The 15,585-nt window shown below is 43.2% G+C and overlaps 1 protein-coding gene across 7 annotated transcripts in view; it reads left to right on the top strand.

Annotated features, from left to right (window-relative positions):
* ST3GAL6 (ST3 beta-galactoside alpha-2,3-sialyltransferase 6) overlaps positions 1-15,585 on the top strand; it is a 61,978-nt gene that overhangs the window by 16,877 nt on the left and 29,516 nt on the right. The window contains exon 1 of one of the 7 annotated variants that reach the window (XM_014073203.2): positions 8,343-8,612. The exons of 3 other annotated variants lie outside the window; for them this stretch is intronic. Coding sequence is in view for 1 of the 4 variants with exons in the window: in XM_014073200.2 (XP_013928675.1) it covers positions 8,786-8,834 (49 nt within the window). In the remaining 3 variants the exon portion in view is untranslated. Of the gene's footprint in view, positions 1-8,342; positions 8,613-8,686; positions 8,835-8,861; positions 8,919-9,166; positions 9,528-15,585 lie in introns of those variants that run through there. 3 more of the 7 variants (XM_014073200.2, XM_014073204.2, XM_014073202.2) reach the window with 3 other exon arrangements.

Consider the following 15,585-nt stretch of genomic DNA (forward strand, 5'->3'; position numbering starts at 1 on the left):
AGTTCTACAGGCCGAGGCTGGTGGTACCTTCCTCAACTTCGATCCTAGGAAGGTAGAAGCAGAGAACCCAGATGCACGCGTCGAAGCCTACGTAAACGGCCAACACGTAATACAACAGAGTAATCAACACAAACAACCGGCAGAGCAACATCGAAAACAACTTCTGCCCATGCCATGGCAAGATGAAGCTAAACAGAATCTTCCCGAAGAAAAATATCAGCTGTTACCCGCAACCGTGTCTACACCCACTGATCGCAACGGCCTGAACCAACAGGAGACCACTGGTCCTGAACCCAACAAAGTCCTGGAGCACACCGTACCATCTCTCCCAGCATACAAGACCGGAGCAGAATGGCAGTCCTGCCGGAGGAGCGTGGACTTGAGGTCTCAAGGAACACAGAAGTTCTCTGACATGCCAGGTCAACCCTATCGAATATGGAAGCACAACTTCCTATGGGCTGTTCGTGCCGAGTATGTGCCGCCAGATGGAGAGATCATACATATGATAGCCTGGTTAGGCCCACAGTCTGCACAAATGGTTACAAGTATCTTCCACTCTCATCTGACGGATCCAGTCACAGCCTGTAAAGAGGCTTGGGAAGAACTAGATAGGCGGTATGGCACTTCTGCTATGACCGAAGACACACTCTTGAAGCAGATCAACGATTTCCCTAATATCAGTCGAGACAACCATGATCAGCTGTGGGCGTTCTCCGCACTAATTAAGCAACTAAGGTTAGCTCAACAGGAACCTGAGCTGAACGGCATGTTACGCCTCGACCAATACGCGACACAGCTAAATATCATTCGAAAGTTACCAGAACCAATAGTTGAAAAATGGATTGAAGTTTATTTGCTCTACAAGGAAAACAGTCAAAGACATGATCCCACCCTTCACCGTCCTTGCAGATTTTGTCCAAAAGCAAACAATGGGATATACCGATTCCCAAGCTCAAGCCTTTAGAAGGCCAGTGTCCCCAGAGAGCAAAAAACGTGTTCCGAACCACGGACCGAGTAACAGTCTCATACGAGATACAAGTAAAAAAACCTTTGTGTCAGTTCACAAAACGCAAATCTCCAACCCTGACAGGAACGATTCCGACGTGCGACCATCAAGGAAAATTATAGTTAAACCCTCAACAACAAACAAAGACCCATTCTGTCCATTCCACGAGTCTTCCCACCCTTTGAACAAGTGTAGAGAATTTGGAAAGAAACCTATGGAAGAAAGGAAAGCCCTAATTAGGGAGTACAAACTCTGTTATAAATGTTGTGATTCTACAGATCACATAGCCAAAGAATGTACAGCCAAGGTGCAATGTCATCTATGTAAGAGTAGCAGGCACCCTGGCGCCCTTCACCCAAACTCCGAGATAACGCATCGTCCAACAGCCCACACCCCTCCATGCAAGGAGGCTCCACAAAATGCCGAAGCGCACCCAGAAACTAACACAGAGGTAAGTGTCAGATGCACCTCAATATGTGGTGGCTCTTCAACACCCCGCACGTGCCACAAAATTTGCCTGGCCAAAGTCTACCCCGCCACTCACCCAGAAAAAGCCATGAAAATGTACGTAATCTTAGATGGGCAAAGCACCAGATCATTAGCTAGGTCAGCATTCTTCGATCTCTTTGATGTCAAAACCGAAGAGACAGGATTTACGATCTCAGGGTGCACTGGATCCCAGCGTACGGTGGGGAGGGAAGTCAACGGATTCTGCATAGAAGCGTTAGATGGGAGTGCACAGTTGCCACTGCCGTCATTACTAGAATGGGATGGTCTACCAGACAATCGCAGTCAGATTGGGACACCAGAGTTAGCAAGCAACATACCTCATCTGAGACACATGGCTAATCACTTTCCTGCCCTAGACCCTGAAGCCAAAATCCTGCTCTTGTTGGGAATGGACGCCCCTGACGCTTTCGCTTGCCATGGAATGGTCAGAGGCCCAAAAGGCTCCCCACTCGCCCTCAAGACAAAACTCGGATGGGTCATCGCAGGAACAGTCTGTGTCGATCGGCTGCAGGTCCCAACCCAGGTGAATGTCTTCACAACTTCCACGCTCGGTAATGGAAGAACATCCCACTTGAAACCATGCCAAGAACACTTCACGACCTCATTGATTAAGCCAGTTTTAGGAGCAACAGTGTTCCAGACCAGCGAAGAAGACAATGACTTAGCCTTGTCGATAGAGGACAAAGAATTTTTGAAGCTCGTGGACAAGGAGTTTCAACAAGACACTACTAAGAGTTGGGTGGCTCCACTACCCTTTCGCATACCAAGGCAACGGCTTCCAAACAATCATGAGCAAGCTCTATCCCGCCTTTTCAGTCTTAGACGACTCATGTATAAGAAGCCTGCAATGAAAGCTCATTTAGTGGAGTTCATGAACAAGATTGTCCAGAATGGACACGCAGAACTTGCTCCACCTCTGAGAAATGGTGAAGAATGCTGGTACCTGCCATTCTTTGGAGTGTACCACCCACAGAAGCCAGGTCAGATCCGAGTAGTCTTCGATGCCAGCGCACAATTCCAAGGCCTCTCTCTGAATAAGGTCCTGCTCACAGGACTGACCTCACCAACAGTCTGCTTGGTATGCTCATCCGCTTCAGGAAGGAAGCCATAGCCATCATGGCCGACATCCAGCAGATATTCTACTCATTCCTTGTCAGAGAAGACCATCGGAACTACTTGCGCTTCTTGTGGTCTAGCAACGAACGGCACAACCAACAGAGGCAAGAACGGCCAGTATGGCAAGAATCCCTGAGTTGTCTCCAAGGCGTTCCTATCCAGCGCAAGTACGTTCCCATCTTGCCTATTGCCACAACGAAGGCGGTAACAGCTATAGGATACATCAAGATCCACGGTGGGGAGAACAACGTTCACATCGTCTACGGTGGGGAGAACAACGTCCACATCAGTCTCATCATGGGAAGGGTGAAACTAGCACCACAACTACCCGTCAACCAGTCCCAAGAATCGACTCGCTTCAAACAACTCTCCAGACGGAAGCCTCTCATGTTGGGCTTAGCAGTAATCATCTTCACCACCCTCGTGGTAGAGGGTGCAACCATCATCAACTCTCAAGCCTTGGTTCCAGAGTTTTTGGATCCTGAGATACCAACTGCCCTTACCCCAGCCACCTTACTGAGTCAGAAGACAGGTGACTGGCCAGAACCAGCAGGGAACTTCATTCCCAAATACATGTACTGGAACTTGTGGCCTAAGGGACTTGTGTCCACGGGAACTCATGGCCTATGGGACTTGTGCAACAAGCCCCACCCTGTCCACGGGAACTCATGGCCTATGGGACTTGTGCAACAAGCCCCACCCTGTAATGATGAACTAAAAGACTGAACTAGAAGTTTGAACCTCAAACTTTGCATGCTTTGTGTTTACATGATTGTTTGCACTGTTTTGATGCTATGCCTTGTGTATCTCAGTTAGTTAGGCAGTCAGTTTGCATTTTTATGCCATGCCTTTGTTTATCTTTAGTTAAAGTTTAGTTGATAGTGGAATTTATAATTCCAGGTGGGGAGTGTGCTGTCCCAACAGTATATAGTTAATTTAAATATTAGAAGCTGTCTCCTTTAAGCAGCTATCTTATGGGAAATGTAGTCCCATAACATGTGACCACATCTGTGCTCCCTGATTGGGCAGTGGGGTATTTTGCCCGGGAAATTGTTTTATTACTGCTCACTCACTGAATCCCTGTCAGCACTAGCAGAAGCAGCTTTGTACCAGCAGCATGGGTTAGAGGAATTAATGTCTTTTTACACTACGTGAAGGAAAAGATCAGGGAAAGTCAGAAGAACCTCATTACTTACTGTAAGTTTTGTTATTAAGGATTCCTGATAATAAACTTGATCTGAAAAATATTCCCAAGTGTGGAGTTAACTGGCTGCCCGAGCAGAACCTCATTGCCCGGAGCAGAACACCCTGTACCAAAAGCGGGGTGGGCAGGGGAGGAAGAGGAGTCCTCAACGGAGAAGTATGTTCTGGTTTTAGGAGATTAACATGAAAAACAGGATAAACCTGGTTGAGATGTTTAGGCAATTGGAGACAGACAGAAACAGGGTTGATGATCTTGACAATTGGAAACGGGCCAACATATTTTCGGCCCAATTTCTTCGACTTTTGAGTCGTTTGAAGAAATTTAGTGGACAAATAAACCCGATCATCAACTTTATAGTCCTGAGGTTTAGACCTCTTCTTATCTGCCTGTTTCTTATATTAAAACTTAAAACTTCATTAACTGCATGAAAACCGCTGGTGCCCCCTGCAGGCCAAATGGCATTACTTGAAACTGGAAGCAACCAAGGGGGCAGTTGAATGCAGTTTTCCACTCGTCCCCTTCCTTAATTCTGATGCGATAGTATGCTTCCCGCAGGTCTAATTTAGTGAAAATCTTCCCCTTTCCTAGTTGCGCCAGCATGTCCTTCATCACTGGTAAAGGGTAGAGGTTTTGGGCGGAAATGCAGTTCAAATTTTGAAAATTAACACACAAACGAAAGGAGCCATCTTTCTGTTCTCTGAATAGCACTGGGGCTGTTACTTTGGGTCTTGCTGGTTCAATGAAGCCCCTTTCCAGGTTTTTATCAATGAATTTTCTTATCTTGTCCATCTCCCTAGGGGTCATTGACTAAATTTGGGGTTTTGAGAGCTTCATCCCAGGTAGAATATCAATGGTGCAATCAGTGGGCCTGTGAGGGGGCAATCTATCAGAAGATTTTTCACTGAAAACATCTCTCAAGTCCCAATATTCCTTCGGGATTTTTTCTTCCCCCTCAATCCTTTCTTGCCCTCTGGCTGCGAGTTTGGGCCCAGTGTTATCAGACTCTGGATACTCCATACCCCCCAGGGGGTGTGGTCGACCAAATCCTTAACCACCCCTCTCTCCAGTTAATGTGTGGGTTCCATTTTCGGAGCCAGGGGAGACCTAAAATAAGGGGGTGGTCCATTCCTGGGGCAACAATAAACATTATCATCTCTTGGTGGGTTCCCAACCACATTTCAATGGGCTCCGTTGCAAAAGGTGCAGGGCTGCCTCCTGCAATAGAGCCATCTAACTGGCAAAATGCAATTGGGATTTTTAAAGCTTTCAGTCTTAATCCCATTTTTTCAACTATATCTGGGCTTATGATGCAATGTGAGCAACCATAGTCTAGAAGAGCCAAAAGTTTTTCTTGTGTGCCACCAGAAGGCACTCTAAGCTCAACTGGGACAAGCATGGGCCCCGAACGGGAACTTACTCAGCGGTCAGTGTCCTCAGAGTCACTGTCATCAGACGAACTGGGGCTTCCGCTCCCTCCTTCCTCCGCTTTGAAGCGACAAGACAATTCCTCTCCCGTCAGAGTAGGCTCCCTTCTCTTGCTGGGAGGCTTCTCTGGTTTTTTCTCTCTCCGGGTGGTGGTGGTGGTGTGGGTTATCTTGACTCGGCAATTTACAGCACGGTGCCCCTCCTTCCCACAGCAGAAACAGACAGAAGGCCTGGGCTTGCCTGCAGCTTCTCCTCTCCCTCCCTTTATCACCTTTGGGAAGGGGGATTTGGTGGTGGGAGTGGAATTCTCAGCTTCTTTCTTCTCCTTGTAAGGGAGCCTAGCCAAGTTACACTCAATGTCTGCAGCATGTTCGTACCAAGGTTCTAAGCGGCGAGGGAGTCTTCTGTTTACACATTGCTGGTAAACATCTTTGTTCAAGCCATCCGCGAAACGATCCAATAAGGCCTCTTCAGACCATCCTCTCATATAAGCTGACAATTCTTGAAATTCCTGTACATATTCAGGCACAGTCTTTTTCCCCTGTCTGAGGATCGTAAATTTAATTCTAGCCCGGCACTCGGTGAGAGAGAGGGTTGTCAAAGTGTCTTCTCATTGCGGCCATAAAATCATCAAAGTCTCTTAGGAGAGGGGAATCACTATTATGTAACCCAACCATCCATTCAGCTGCTTTCTTCTCTAGAGCCATTAACACTATTCTTACTTTAGCTTCATCCGAATCCAAGTCAGGCCCATATATTTGCATGTAATTCCAGACCTGAATTATGAACAACCCCAAACCACTGGGTTCTCCATCATATTTTACACTTAAGGGTGGGACCTTAGTCATCCGACATCGCCTGCCGCCCCCCCCCCCCGTTCTCGGAATGTCTCTAGCTGCAGGGGGAGAGGTTGGTGCTGGGTCTTCTTGTGCACATTCCCCTTCGCCCCCCCCCCCGGCTCCCTTAAGCTATGCAACGGGTACCTTCTCTCTAGTTCCTCCACTGGGCCTCTTTCCACACCACTTTCTCGAGCCCGATGTTCGCCCCACGCCTCTTCAAGGAGTTTTATGGCTTGGGACATCTTGTAGTCTTCCTCCTTAGATCCACGCCAGTCAGCAGCTGGTTTCCTGGCCTCCTCCTTGTGACCCGTTAGTGGTTCCTCGGGTTCCTCTTTCCGTCCCATTCCCCAAGTCCACCTGGGTCGAATAGTAGGTTCCTCCACTTTCAGCTCGGCCGGCATTTCTGTTAATGATGGGCCTGCCGTTGCTCCCACATCGTCCTCCTGGTCACTGCCTTGTAAAGACATTTTTTTTTCTTTTCTTTGAAAGCACCCCCCTCGGAAGGTGTTCGCTCCGGGTTGGGCGTGAGGTGAGACTCAGCTTAATGTCAGGTGCTCCTTCGTTTAATAATCAAGAAAGAAACCACTCAACTCCATGGTTTAGAATTAAGTGTACTTTTACTAATTACAAACGATGAGTAGCAAAGCAAAGCTGAGTCTGAGTAAAAAGGCGTGAAAGTGATAGATATGATGTATAATTCAATCCCCTCCCTTTGGCACCCCATTGCATAGTCCAATAATAATTCACCCAACAGTCAGGTGGGAGATGTCTTCAAAAAACATCATCAGGCTGGAATGCTGGACAGTTAGCCTTGGCAGGAAACTTCCTTCTTCCACATGCGCAGATAGATGGTCAGGACCGCTCCGAATAACAATCCTCCAGTACATAATGATTCCCCTCCCAAATACCATGCCCCCCCTCCCCATTTCAATAGCAGCTGAAAAACAGCAGCGAAGCAGAGGCTGACAGGAAGGGTGAAAGCGGCCTCCCGCAGCCCTCCAGAAGTCGGACACGGATTGTTTCCGAACTTCCGGTTGGCCCATTGGGGCCGTTTTTCGCCCTCCCCAGCCTTCGGAGGCTTTCCTGAAGCTTGGGGAGGGCGAAAAATGGCCCCAACAGGTCAAATGGAAATTTGGAAACGATCCACTTCCGGGGACCCAGGCGACACCGTTTTCGCCCTCCCCAGGCTTTAGGATAGTCTTCAGAGCCGAGGTGGCGCAGTGGTTAAATGCAGCACTGCAGGCTACTTCAGCTGACTGCAGTTCTGCAGTTCGACTGTTCAAATTTCACCGGCTCAAGGTTGACTCATCCTTCCATCCTTCCGAGGTGGGTAAAATGAGGACCCGGATTGTTGGGGGCAATATGCTGACTCTGTAAACTGCTTAGAGAGGGCTGAAAGCCCTATGAAGCGGTATATAAGTTTAACTGCTATTGCTATTCAGAGCCTGGGGGGGCATGTGCATATGCACGGGGGGAGGGGCTCGTGTGTACATGTGCAGGTGGGCAGAGAGGATTGATGTGGGCATGCGTGCGTGATAGTGCATACTCACACAATTTTTGCATGCCATAAGAAAAAAGGTTCGCCATCACTGGTATAGACAGATCATTGTGTGGTTTATTTGCAAGAAAACTATGTGGTAGTTAGAATTTTAAGAGAAGGAATTTGTTATTTCTGAAGCAGTGCTGAAGAATCTGGGAGCACCAATCTTACACAGCACAAATGGAAGCCATCATCAATGTGGTATCTACCAGAGGAGTGGATCATGACCCTGTCTTCCCAGTTACCCCACCCACTATGACAAGAAGAGATTGGGGATGGCTAATATTTAAAATCTGTCAATGGGTGTTTGGAAAAGTAAAGAGGCCTGTAGAACTGGTAGGTTTAACATAACACAAAACCAAAACCAAACAAGCCATCCAATGGTTTAACATAACATGGGAGACAATTGTGGCATAAATTATCTCTGCTGAATCCTGCTGTGGGCTTGCCCATGAAAGTAGGGATGAATTTTGACATATATATATAATACCGTAATTTTGCCTGGAGATAAGGGATTGCCTGAAAGGTGATGGTGCCTAGTCTTGTCCCTCGACTAAGAAACCACCAAGGTGGGGCAGGGTGGGGTCGCCCCGAGTAAAAATTTCCTCTTTCTCACCTAGCGGGAAGGCTTGGGCAGCCGCAACAGGCGGAGCCTGTGGTTGCTCTTATGCCTTGCCCCGCTGCTTCTCTGGCCATTAGGTTCCAGCTCACAGACGCCTTCCTCAAGGCGAAAACTGGCTGCAAACACCCCCTCTCCTCCTCACTCCTCCGGCCTCCTTGTCAGATGAGGTCATATCCCTTCCCTGTTAGAGGGGCCTGAATTGCAGGGCGGGAGAAGAAGGGGCGGCCACCGCGAAACAGAAAGGCCGCCGCCGAGAAAGGAAAGCCCGGCATCCCACCAGGGCTATTCGCGGAACAGGACTGGCCGCCGAGCGCGGTAAGCGCCGCTGCGGGCGGAAACGCCGAGGATAGGTAATCCCTTCCTAAAGGGCGAGCGGGCGTCCTGTCCCGTCGACCTGGGAGAAATCTTTGCAAAGTTCCCGGGACCTTCCCTGCTCAGCCAATCGCCCGGGGCCCGAGACGCTCGCCTCGCCGAATCGGCGGCACCTAGATCATTATCTTCGTGGGGCCCGACGCGGCTTTTTATGGCGGCGCTGCATTTTCCGGTCAAGGCACGCGGTAGAAGGCGAGGAGGTGTGCTTGTCTGAATTTGAACGAGGCGCGTTAGTGAGATGTCTGTGTGGGTTTGGGGCGGCCGTGGTTCTTGTTGATTCAGAAGTAAGTCGCACGAGCCTATCGAAGGCTTTTCTTGGGGGTGGGGAGTCGGCGTGCAAGTCGGATCGGGGGCGGGGGGGGGGGCTTTACCGGCCTCCTTCGTTTTTTCCCTGCTCGCCCGTGCGCCCACTTTAAGGGACGCCATGAACTCTGCGGCGCCTCCGACTTGTCAAGACTTAGCAAGGAAGACTTGGCAAGGAAGCTTTTCCCGGCGCCGCCTTGGAAGCGAACTCCGCCGCCGACGCGATTACACAGTTCGGCTTGTTTTCTATGTGCCAGGCATAGCTAGGATGTGCTTTCCTATTTGAGCACGCTGCCTTGTTTGTAAAATGTTCGAGGCTGGAGACCTTTCGTCTGAAGCACACCTGATCTTGGGTGTGACTTTTTCTCCTTCTTCGTTAACTATCTTAAAAAAGCCAGTCTATCGTAACGCCAACATCTCCGCTGGGCGAAAGGTTAAAAACCTCTCTTCCCCTCCCAGTTAGAAAAAATTGGCTACCATAACTCTTCCCGCCTGGGTAAATTTAGCGCAGCGCGATCCTCAGCGAATCTAAGGCGACCGTCTGATTGTAGAAAATAATTTTGGGGGAGAAAACTAAGTCATCTTTTCAGGTATGTACAATTGCTCGTTGCATTTTCATTTTCTTCTGCTAAGCCCTTTAGGTAAGCTTATGCAGTGAATTTAAAGAGAAGAGGGAATAGAGTCTTTACTTTTTTTTTAAAGTGACATCAAATAATTCAGCATATGCATGCCTCCCATTTTGTATATTTAAAAGTTCTTTCCTTCCCACCTTTCTGAGATGAATTTTGGTCATACAAAAGGTAAAGATGGCCTTTTCTGTAAGTTGTAAATCATTCTTGCCTAAGCTTTACACAGCTGCTGTTTATTTTGAAAGGGGCAAGATATATTTATTTATTATTAGTTTGTCAAAAATGTATAGTATAGCAGTTATAAGTATGAACACGGACATAACAAAGGAAATGAATGGGGACAGTAGGACAGGGATGGTAGGCACACTGGTGCGCTTATGCATGCATATGCATAATTATGTTACATTATTATAATACTACATTACATTACATTACATTATTAGATTGTAATACAAAATCTAAGAATATCTATCAAATGCACAGTCCTAGCTAAGTTCACACTGGGCCACAAGGCAGGAAGTGGGCTGAGAATTTATCATACTTTATCTCTTGGCAGATGTTTATTATACTTTGTCTCTTGTCAGTTCTGAAGCAGTGTAGCTGAAGGGACTCAATCCAAGCTCCTCTCAAAGGAGAGAGCTCTGATTCTCTGCCACACTCCGCCAACATTGCATTTAGCAGATTTATCATAAGAGGAAATGTGTATGGAATTTTCCACCTACATTATCATGGTCTTTGGAGCAGATATGATCCCTGGCGATGGAGTTCCTCTCTATTGGATCATAACTCCTTCAGACAGCTTTAAATTTAGGATAGGATTTGTTGTTGAAACTTTATATTCTGGACCAATCTGAAATAAAATTATATCTTTTTTATGTAAAACATTTATCAATCAAAGTGATTCTGTGCAGATTATTTACATATCTTTTATATATACACATGCAACTAAGGAAAAAAAAACATTAAACCTTGTGTGATGATGTAAGAATTTCATTAAAGAGGCAAAAATCTCCTTGTTCAGAAAAGCTTGAGCATGTATACACAATAGCCTTAATACAAAAATATTTTTTCTAAAAATGTTCCCAAAGTAGTTTACATAATTTTTAGGATTATAGTTATCATGTGTCTACCTATGTACACCAACAGTACAGAAGCTGATATCATTAGAAGTATTACATAACAGTCATGCTTTATATAGATTAAATTTCATTAAAGTTAATATACTAAAGTAAGTTTAAAGTAAATCTTTATATTATTAACTTCAATGAACTTGGACTCACCAGTGTATATTTAAATAACTTGTATTTATGTGAATATTGATGTATATATATGTATGTATGTATGTATGTATGTATGTGTGTGTGTGTGTAATGCTTTCTTCATTGCAATGCTATATGTGAATTTTTCTGTAGGTAATTATCGCACAGAATGGAATTTTCTTCTGACATGTCTGAAATACATTTTTTGCATGTGATGTACATGTTTACAAACATCAAATTATACATTGAAGTATATTTGGGAGAGGTACCAATAAGTAATGCCTTTTACTTTTGACATAATCTGCTTTAGCTAAAAGCAATTGGCTATTCTGGGAGGCCAAAATTTTTGGCTCAATTCTACTTCTAGCTTGACAGTTTTGGTTGAAACTGTTGGATGGAAATGCCAAGAGTGTCTGAAATTTTGTTGGCTGTGTTGCTGGCTGGGTTATCATGACAAAGCATACAGGTAGTCTTCTACTTATGACTTGTCACTCAGTGCTGATGGATCCACCCCTGACGGTACCACCCAGTTCCAAAATTCCTACACTCCCATGGCCCATGACCGTATTTCATGGGCTTAGCAACTGGCCTGCATTCATAGCCATTTGCAGCAACCCATGATCACATGACTGTAATTTAAGTTGTTTTTGCTGAAAACCGATATTTGCTTCCAGTTTTAACCAACAATGGATTTACTTAATAACTATGACATCATTTAGTGACTGTGGATTCAATTAAAAACCTTGATGATTCACTTAATGACCATCTAAAAAGCAAAGAATTGGACAGATTCTGTTGTAGTTGTAAGTCAGGGGCTACCTGTTGTAGTTGTAAGTCAGGGGCTACCTGTAATGACATTAAGCTAGCATCCATATCTGCTGATGAGGCACAGCCACCTTCCTCTTATTTCCTTCCTATTAGCCATTTTTCAAGGAACCACAAGGAGTCAGTAAATACATTATTAATATTTTTCTTCCAAAATTGTAGTAAAAGTTCATTTCAGACAGATAAAAATATCAGAGGGAGCATTTTTGACACATACATATAGAAGTAGCCATTGAATGTTTAATATTTGCTACAAATAGGTAAAAATAAGGCACAGTTCTTTAGATTTAAGAAAGAAAAATAGATTTCATGACGGAAATAGTTTTAGTGCTTGCAGTTTAAAACTACTTCTTTGCCTTAAATCATGTCTTGTTTTGTATTCTTCCATAACATTAATTGCTGGATAAATAAATGCACATATTCAAACAAAATACAAAAAGCTATTATTTCTATTCCTGGCTGCTCTCTAAAGATCTTTTGGATTTCACTGTTTCTTGATCATTGATCCTTCTTTATAGAATCTGAGTCTGTCTCTCCATTCATTCATCCAAAACCACCCAGCAAACCACCAGACCAAACACGCAGAAACTTGCTGACTTCATCTTAGGAATCAAAAGAAAGATGCTGTGATTTGCTCCTGCTGAACTCACAAACTGCTTCTGTGTTGCATAGATAAACCGGCAGCATTGTTTGTTTTACTCCATGCTCAAAAATATTGTAGAAATATTTTTCTAAAAGTAATAATTGGCTATGAGCATCAACCCTGAATGTCCAGTATACATTGATAAATGGAAGCAGAGTCAGCAATTTGACTCAGTAAATAGTTGCTTTGCATAAAGTATTATGTTTAACAAAGAGTTAACAAAGAGAAATAGCAAGTCCTACAAGGACTGCCCTAAATCAAAGGGCTCCAAGCTGATCTTGAACCCTATCTTTTATACTGTTCTTCTAACCACATTTGCCTTGCTTATTTGTCTATTTTTAATGCTTATGTGTCTATGTATTTACTGCAGTACAAAGGTTTGTCATAGGAAAATTCCAATAGGAAACAAAAGCAACAACACAAGCAATAATACCTACTTTAAGATCAGAGGTTTATTGTTTCTAATAATTTGGAACATTAAAATGAATAGATATAAAAGATATAATAGCAGTAATAGAATTAATAAGTCATTGCAATGGGCCAATGAGAAATAGCAAGTCCTACAAGGACTGCTATAAATCAAAGGGCTCCGAGCTGATCTTGAACCCTATCTTTTATACTGTTGTTCTAACCACATACATGCTTCACAACTTCACTAATTCACTTTCTCTGAACACCTGAGTACCTTACTTTCAATTCCTCATTCCCAACAGTTTCATTCTTTATGTTTTAAACCAGGGGTGTCCAAACTTGGGGACTTTAAGACTTGTGGATTTCAATTCCCGGCTGGGGAATACTGGGAGTTGAAGTCCACAAGTCTTAAAGTTTCCAAGTTTGGACACCCCTGGTTTAAATGAATCCATACAAGTGCATATTTTGCAAAAAACATATTTCACAGTTGCCAACGACTAAGCAGGGTTACAAATATTTCTGGTAAATTTTGAAATCATCCTAGCTGAAAACTTTGGTTCATATATCTCTTTCTTCTGGGGCCTTCTATTATCCATAGGACTTATTGAATCTAATAGATCAATAGGCTATATTTCTTGATTCTACCTGATTCTGATAAATTACAGGTGGGAGTAAAAAACCCGGGGTTTGAATTCCTTTTTAACAATTGAAAAGGTTATGGATTAAGGTTCCTCATCTGGTCTCAGGAACAGGTAATGCTTCTTTATAGGTCTACAAAAGGTTTATTCATGTTTGAAAATGAAGAAGAAGGAACCTATTGAAACATAATCTCAGGGAAACTGGAAGATAGATAGGAAAGTCGAAATTGGTTGGAAGAATTGTAAAACAAACAAAAGGTTTGTTTTTTTAACATTTTGAACACTAAATCTACAGCTTAGATTGTTTTCATAGAATGTGCTCTCTTGTTAAGGTAGATGGCAGTGGTGGCTGTGCTAAAAAGTGTTCTTGCCAGTTTAGATTAATAAACTCGATGTCACCCTTTTATGGTTTGGCAATCTTAGTCTCAGTTGCATATGTTCTGGTACATCAAGGCATTTGTAATACGATTTATTGAGCTATCTAAAAATAATTTGGTGCCTTCTGGTAGAGTAGAATGCAACTGATTAAAAGTTGTGCCTGGACCATTCTATAGTATTTCAATCCCGTAATGGTTATACTACCTGCCTGTTCTCTTCCAATCTTTAAGAAAATACTTGAGCTGACCTTTAAAATAGGCGGCTACACCTACATGAGTTTGTTCAGAAGCTGGGAGTTGACTTTTCTGAACCCACTAATGCTTTGGTTGAGAGAAAAGACTGAGTTCCCAGAGCCAAGGTGGCGCAGTGGTTAAATGCAGCACTGCAGGCTACTGCTAGATCAGCAGGTCAGCGGTTCAAATCTCACCGGCTCAGGGTTGACTCAGCCTTCCATCCTTCCGAGGTGGGTAAAATGAGGACCCAGATTGTTGGGGGCAATATGCTGACTCTCTGTAAACCGCTTAGAGAGGCCTGAAAGGCCTATGAAGCGGTATATAAGTCTACTGCTATTGCTATCTGGAATGCTATTTCTTGAAAAAGCTTTTTGATGAACCCTGAAGGCAATTTGTTGTCATTAAGCTCACTCCTGCATAAACACTACATGGTCATCTTTTGTTTCTAAAATAATTAGTGATCCCACACTAATTGGTAATTTGATGTTTTTGGGTAGTTCCTTTAAAGACTACCAAAACTATAAATATTTTATTAAAAATTTAATAATGAATTTTTTATAGCCACTTATCTCATCAAATGTGAGATTATATTGTGTGTGTGTGTGTATGTATATTGGTGTGTGTGTGTGAGATATAATAATTTTAATATATAATGCATGACATTATTTTGGTGTGGTTATTTTGGGAAGACTTTTATTCTTAAAATGTGGAATAAAAGCATGTTAAATAAACCAATCAGTCCAGGGTTAAGAAATAACTTCAGTATTGTTGCAAGCAAGCATGGGAAATGGAAATTATGCTGCTTTTAAATGTAAAAACAATTGTGATGTTGTATTGGTGCCTACTTTATAAAGACGCCAAAAGTGTTTTCAGATTGACTTTTTAATGTTCAATATTACGCAATATTAATTACAGCAAATTTATAGGGTATCCAGATATTGTCATTATTTTACTAATTGAAATTCCACTCACTGGGTAATATGAGGATAAGATCTGGGTATCACAGAATAATTTTTTCCTAATGGGGGACTAGTTCAGTTTTAGTGAGAATCTTCATAGCACTTTTTCTGTTTCTATCTCAAAACAACCCAGTGATTGCGTGAAAGTGCTACATACTTCTGATTTTACTTTTTAAAATGTTTTTGCAAAACACTGGAATTCAGGAACTTCAGACATCCAGTTTAGAAATTAGTTCAACGCTTCTGTTTTTAGTTCTCCAAAATAAATGCTTTTAAAGTTACAGTTACATCAGTATGTTTTTAAATTTTATTTATTATCCAATTTATATGATTGCCCATCTCAGAAAAGGAACTCTGAGCAATTAATTGGCAATTGGCAGGTATTTTAAGCTATTCTCAACCTATTTAGAGTATAATGTTTTATATTCTACCATAGTTCAACTTACAAGTGTGGCTGTTAAATAATACCAACTTCATTTAGTATTAGGAAGCTTTAGAATACTGATAGGATGATAATAGGGTTTCTTTCAATGGCTGTAAAACACAAGAAAACTGATATTGTGATTTTGACTCAAATTCCATACCTGAGATGTAAATAAAAGTAAGAAAAATGCAGACTCAGATGTACAAAATTGTATTGTATTGTATTGTATTGTATTTAATAGATTTATAG

This window comes from Thamnophis sirtalis, unplaced genomic scaffold, assembly GCF_051295495.1.
Source record: "Thamnophis sirtalis isolate CommonGarterSnake01/CBP01778 unplaced genomic scaffold, rThaSir2_p1.2 scaffold_8, whole genome shotgun sequence".
NCBI classification, from domain to species: Eukaryota; Metazoa; Chordata; class Lepidosauria; order Squamata; family Natricidae; genus Thamnophis; species Thamnophis sirtalis.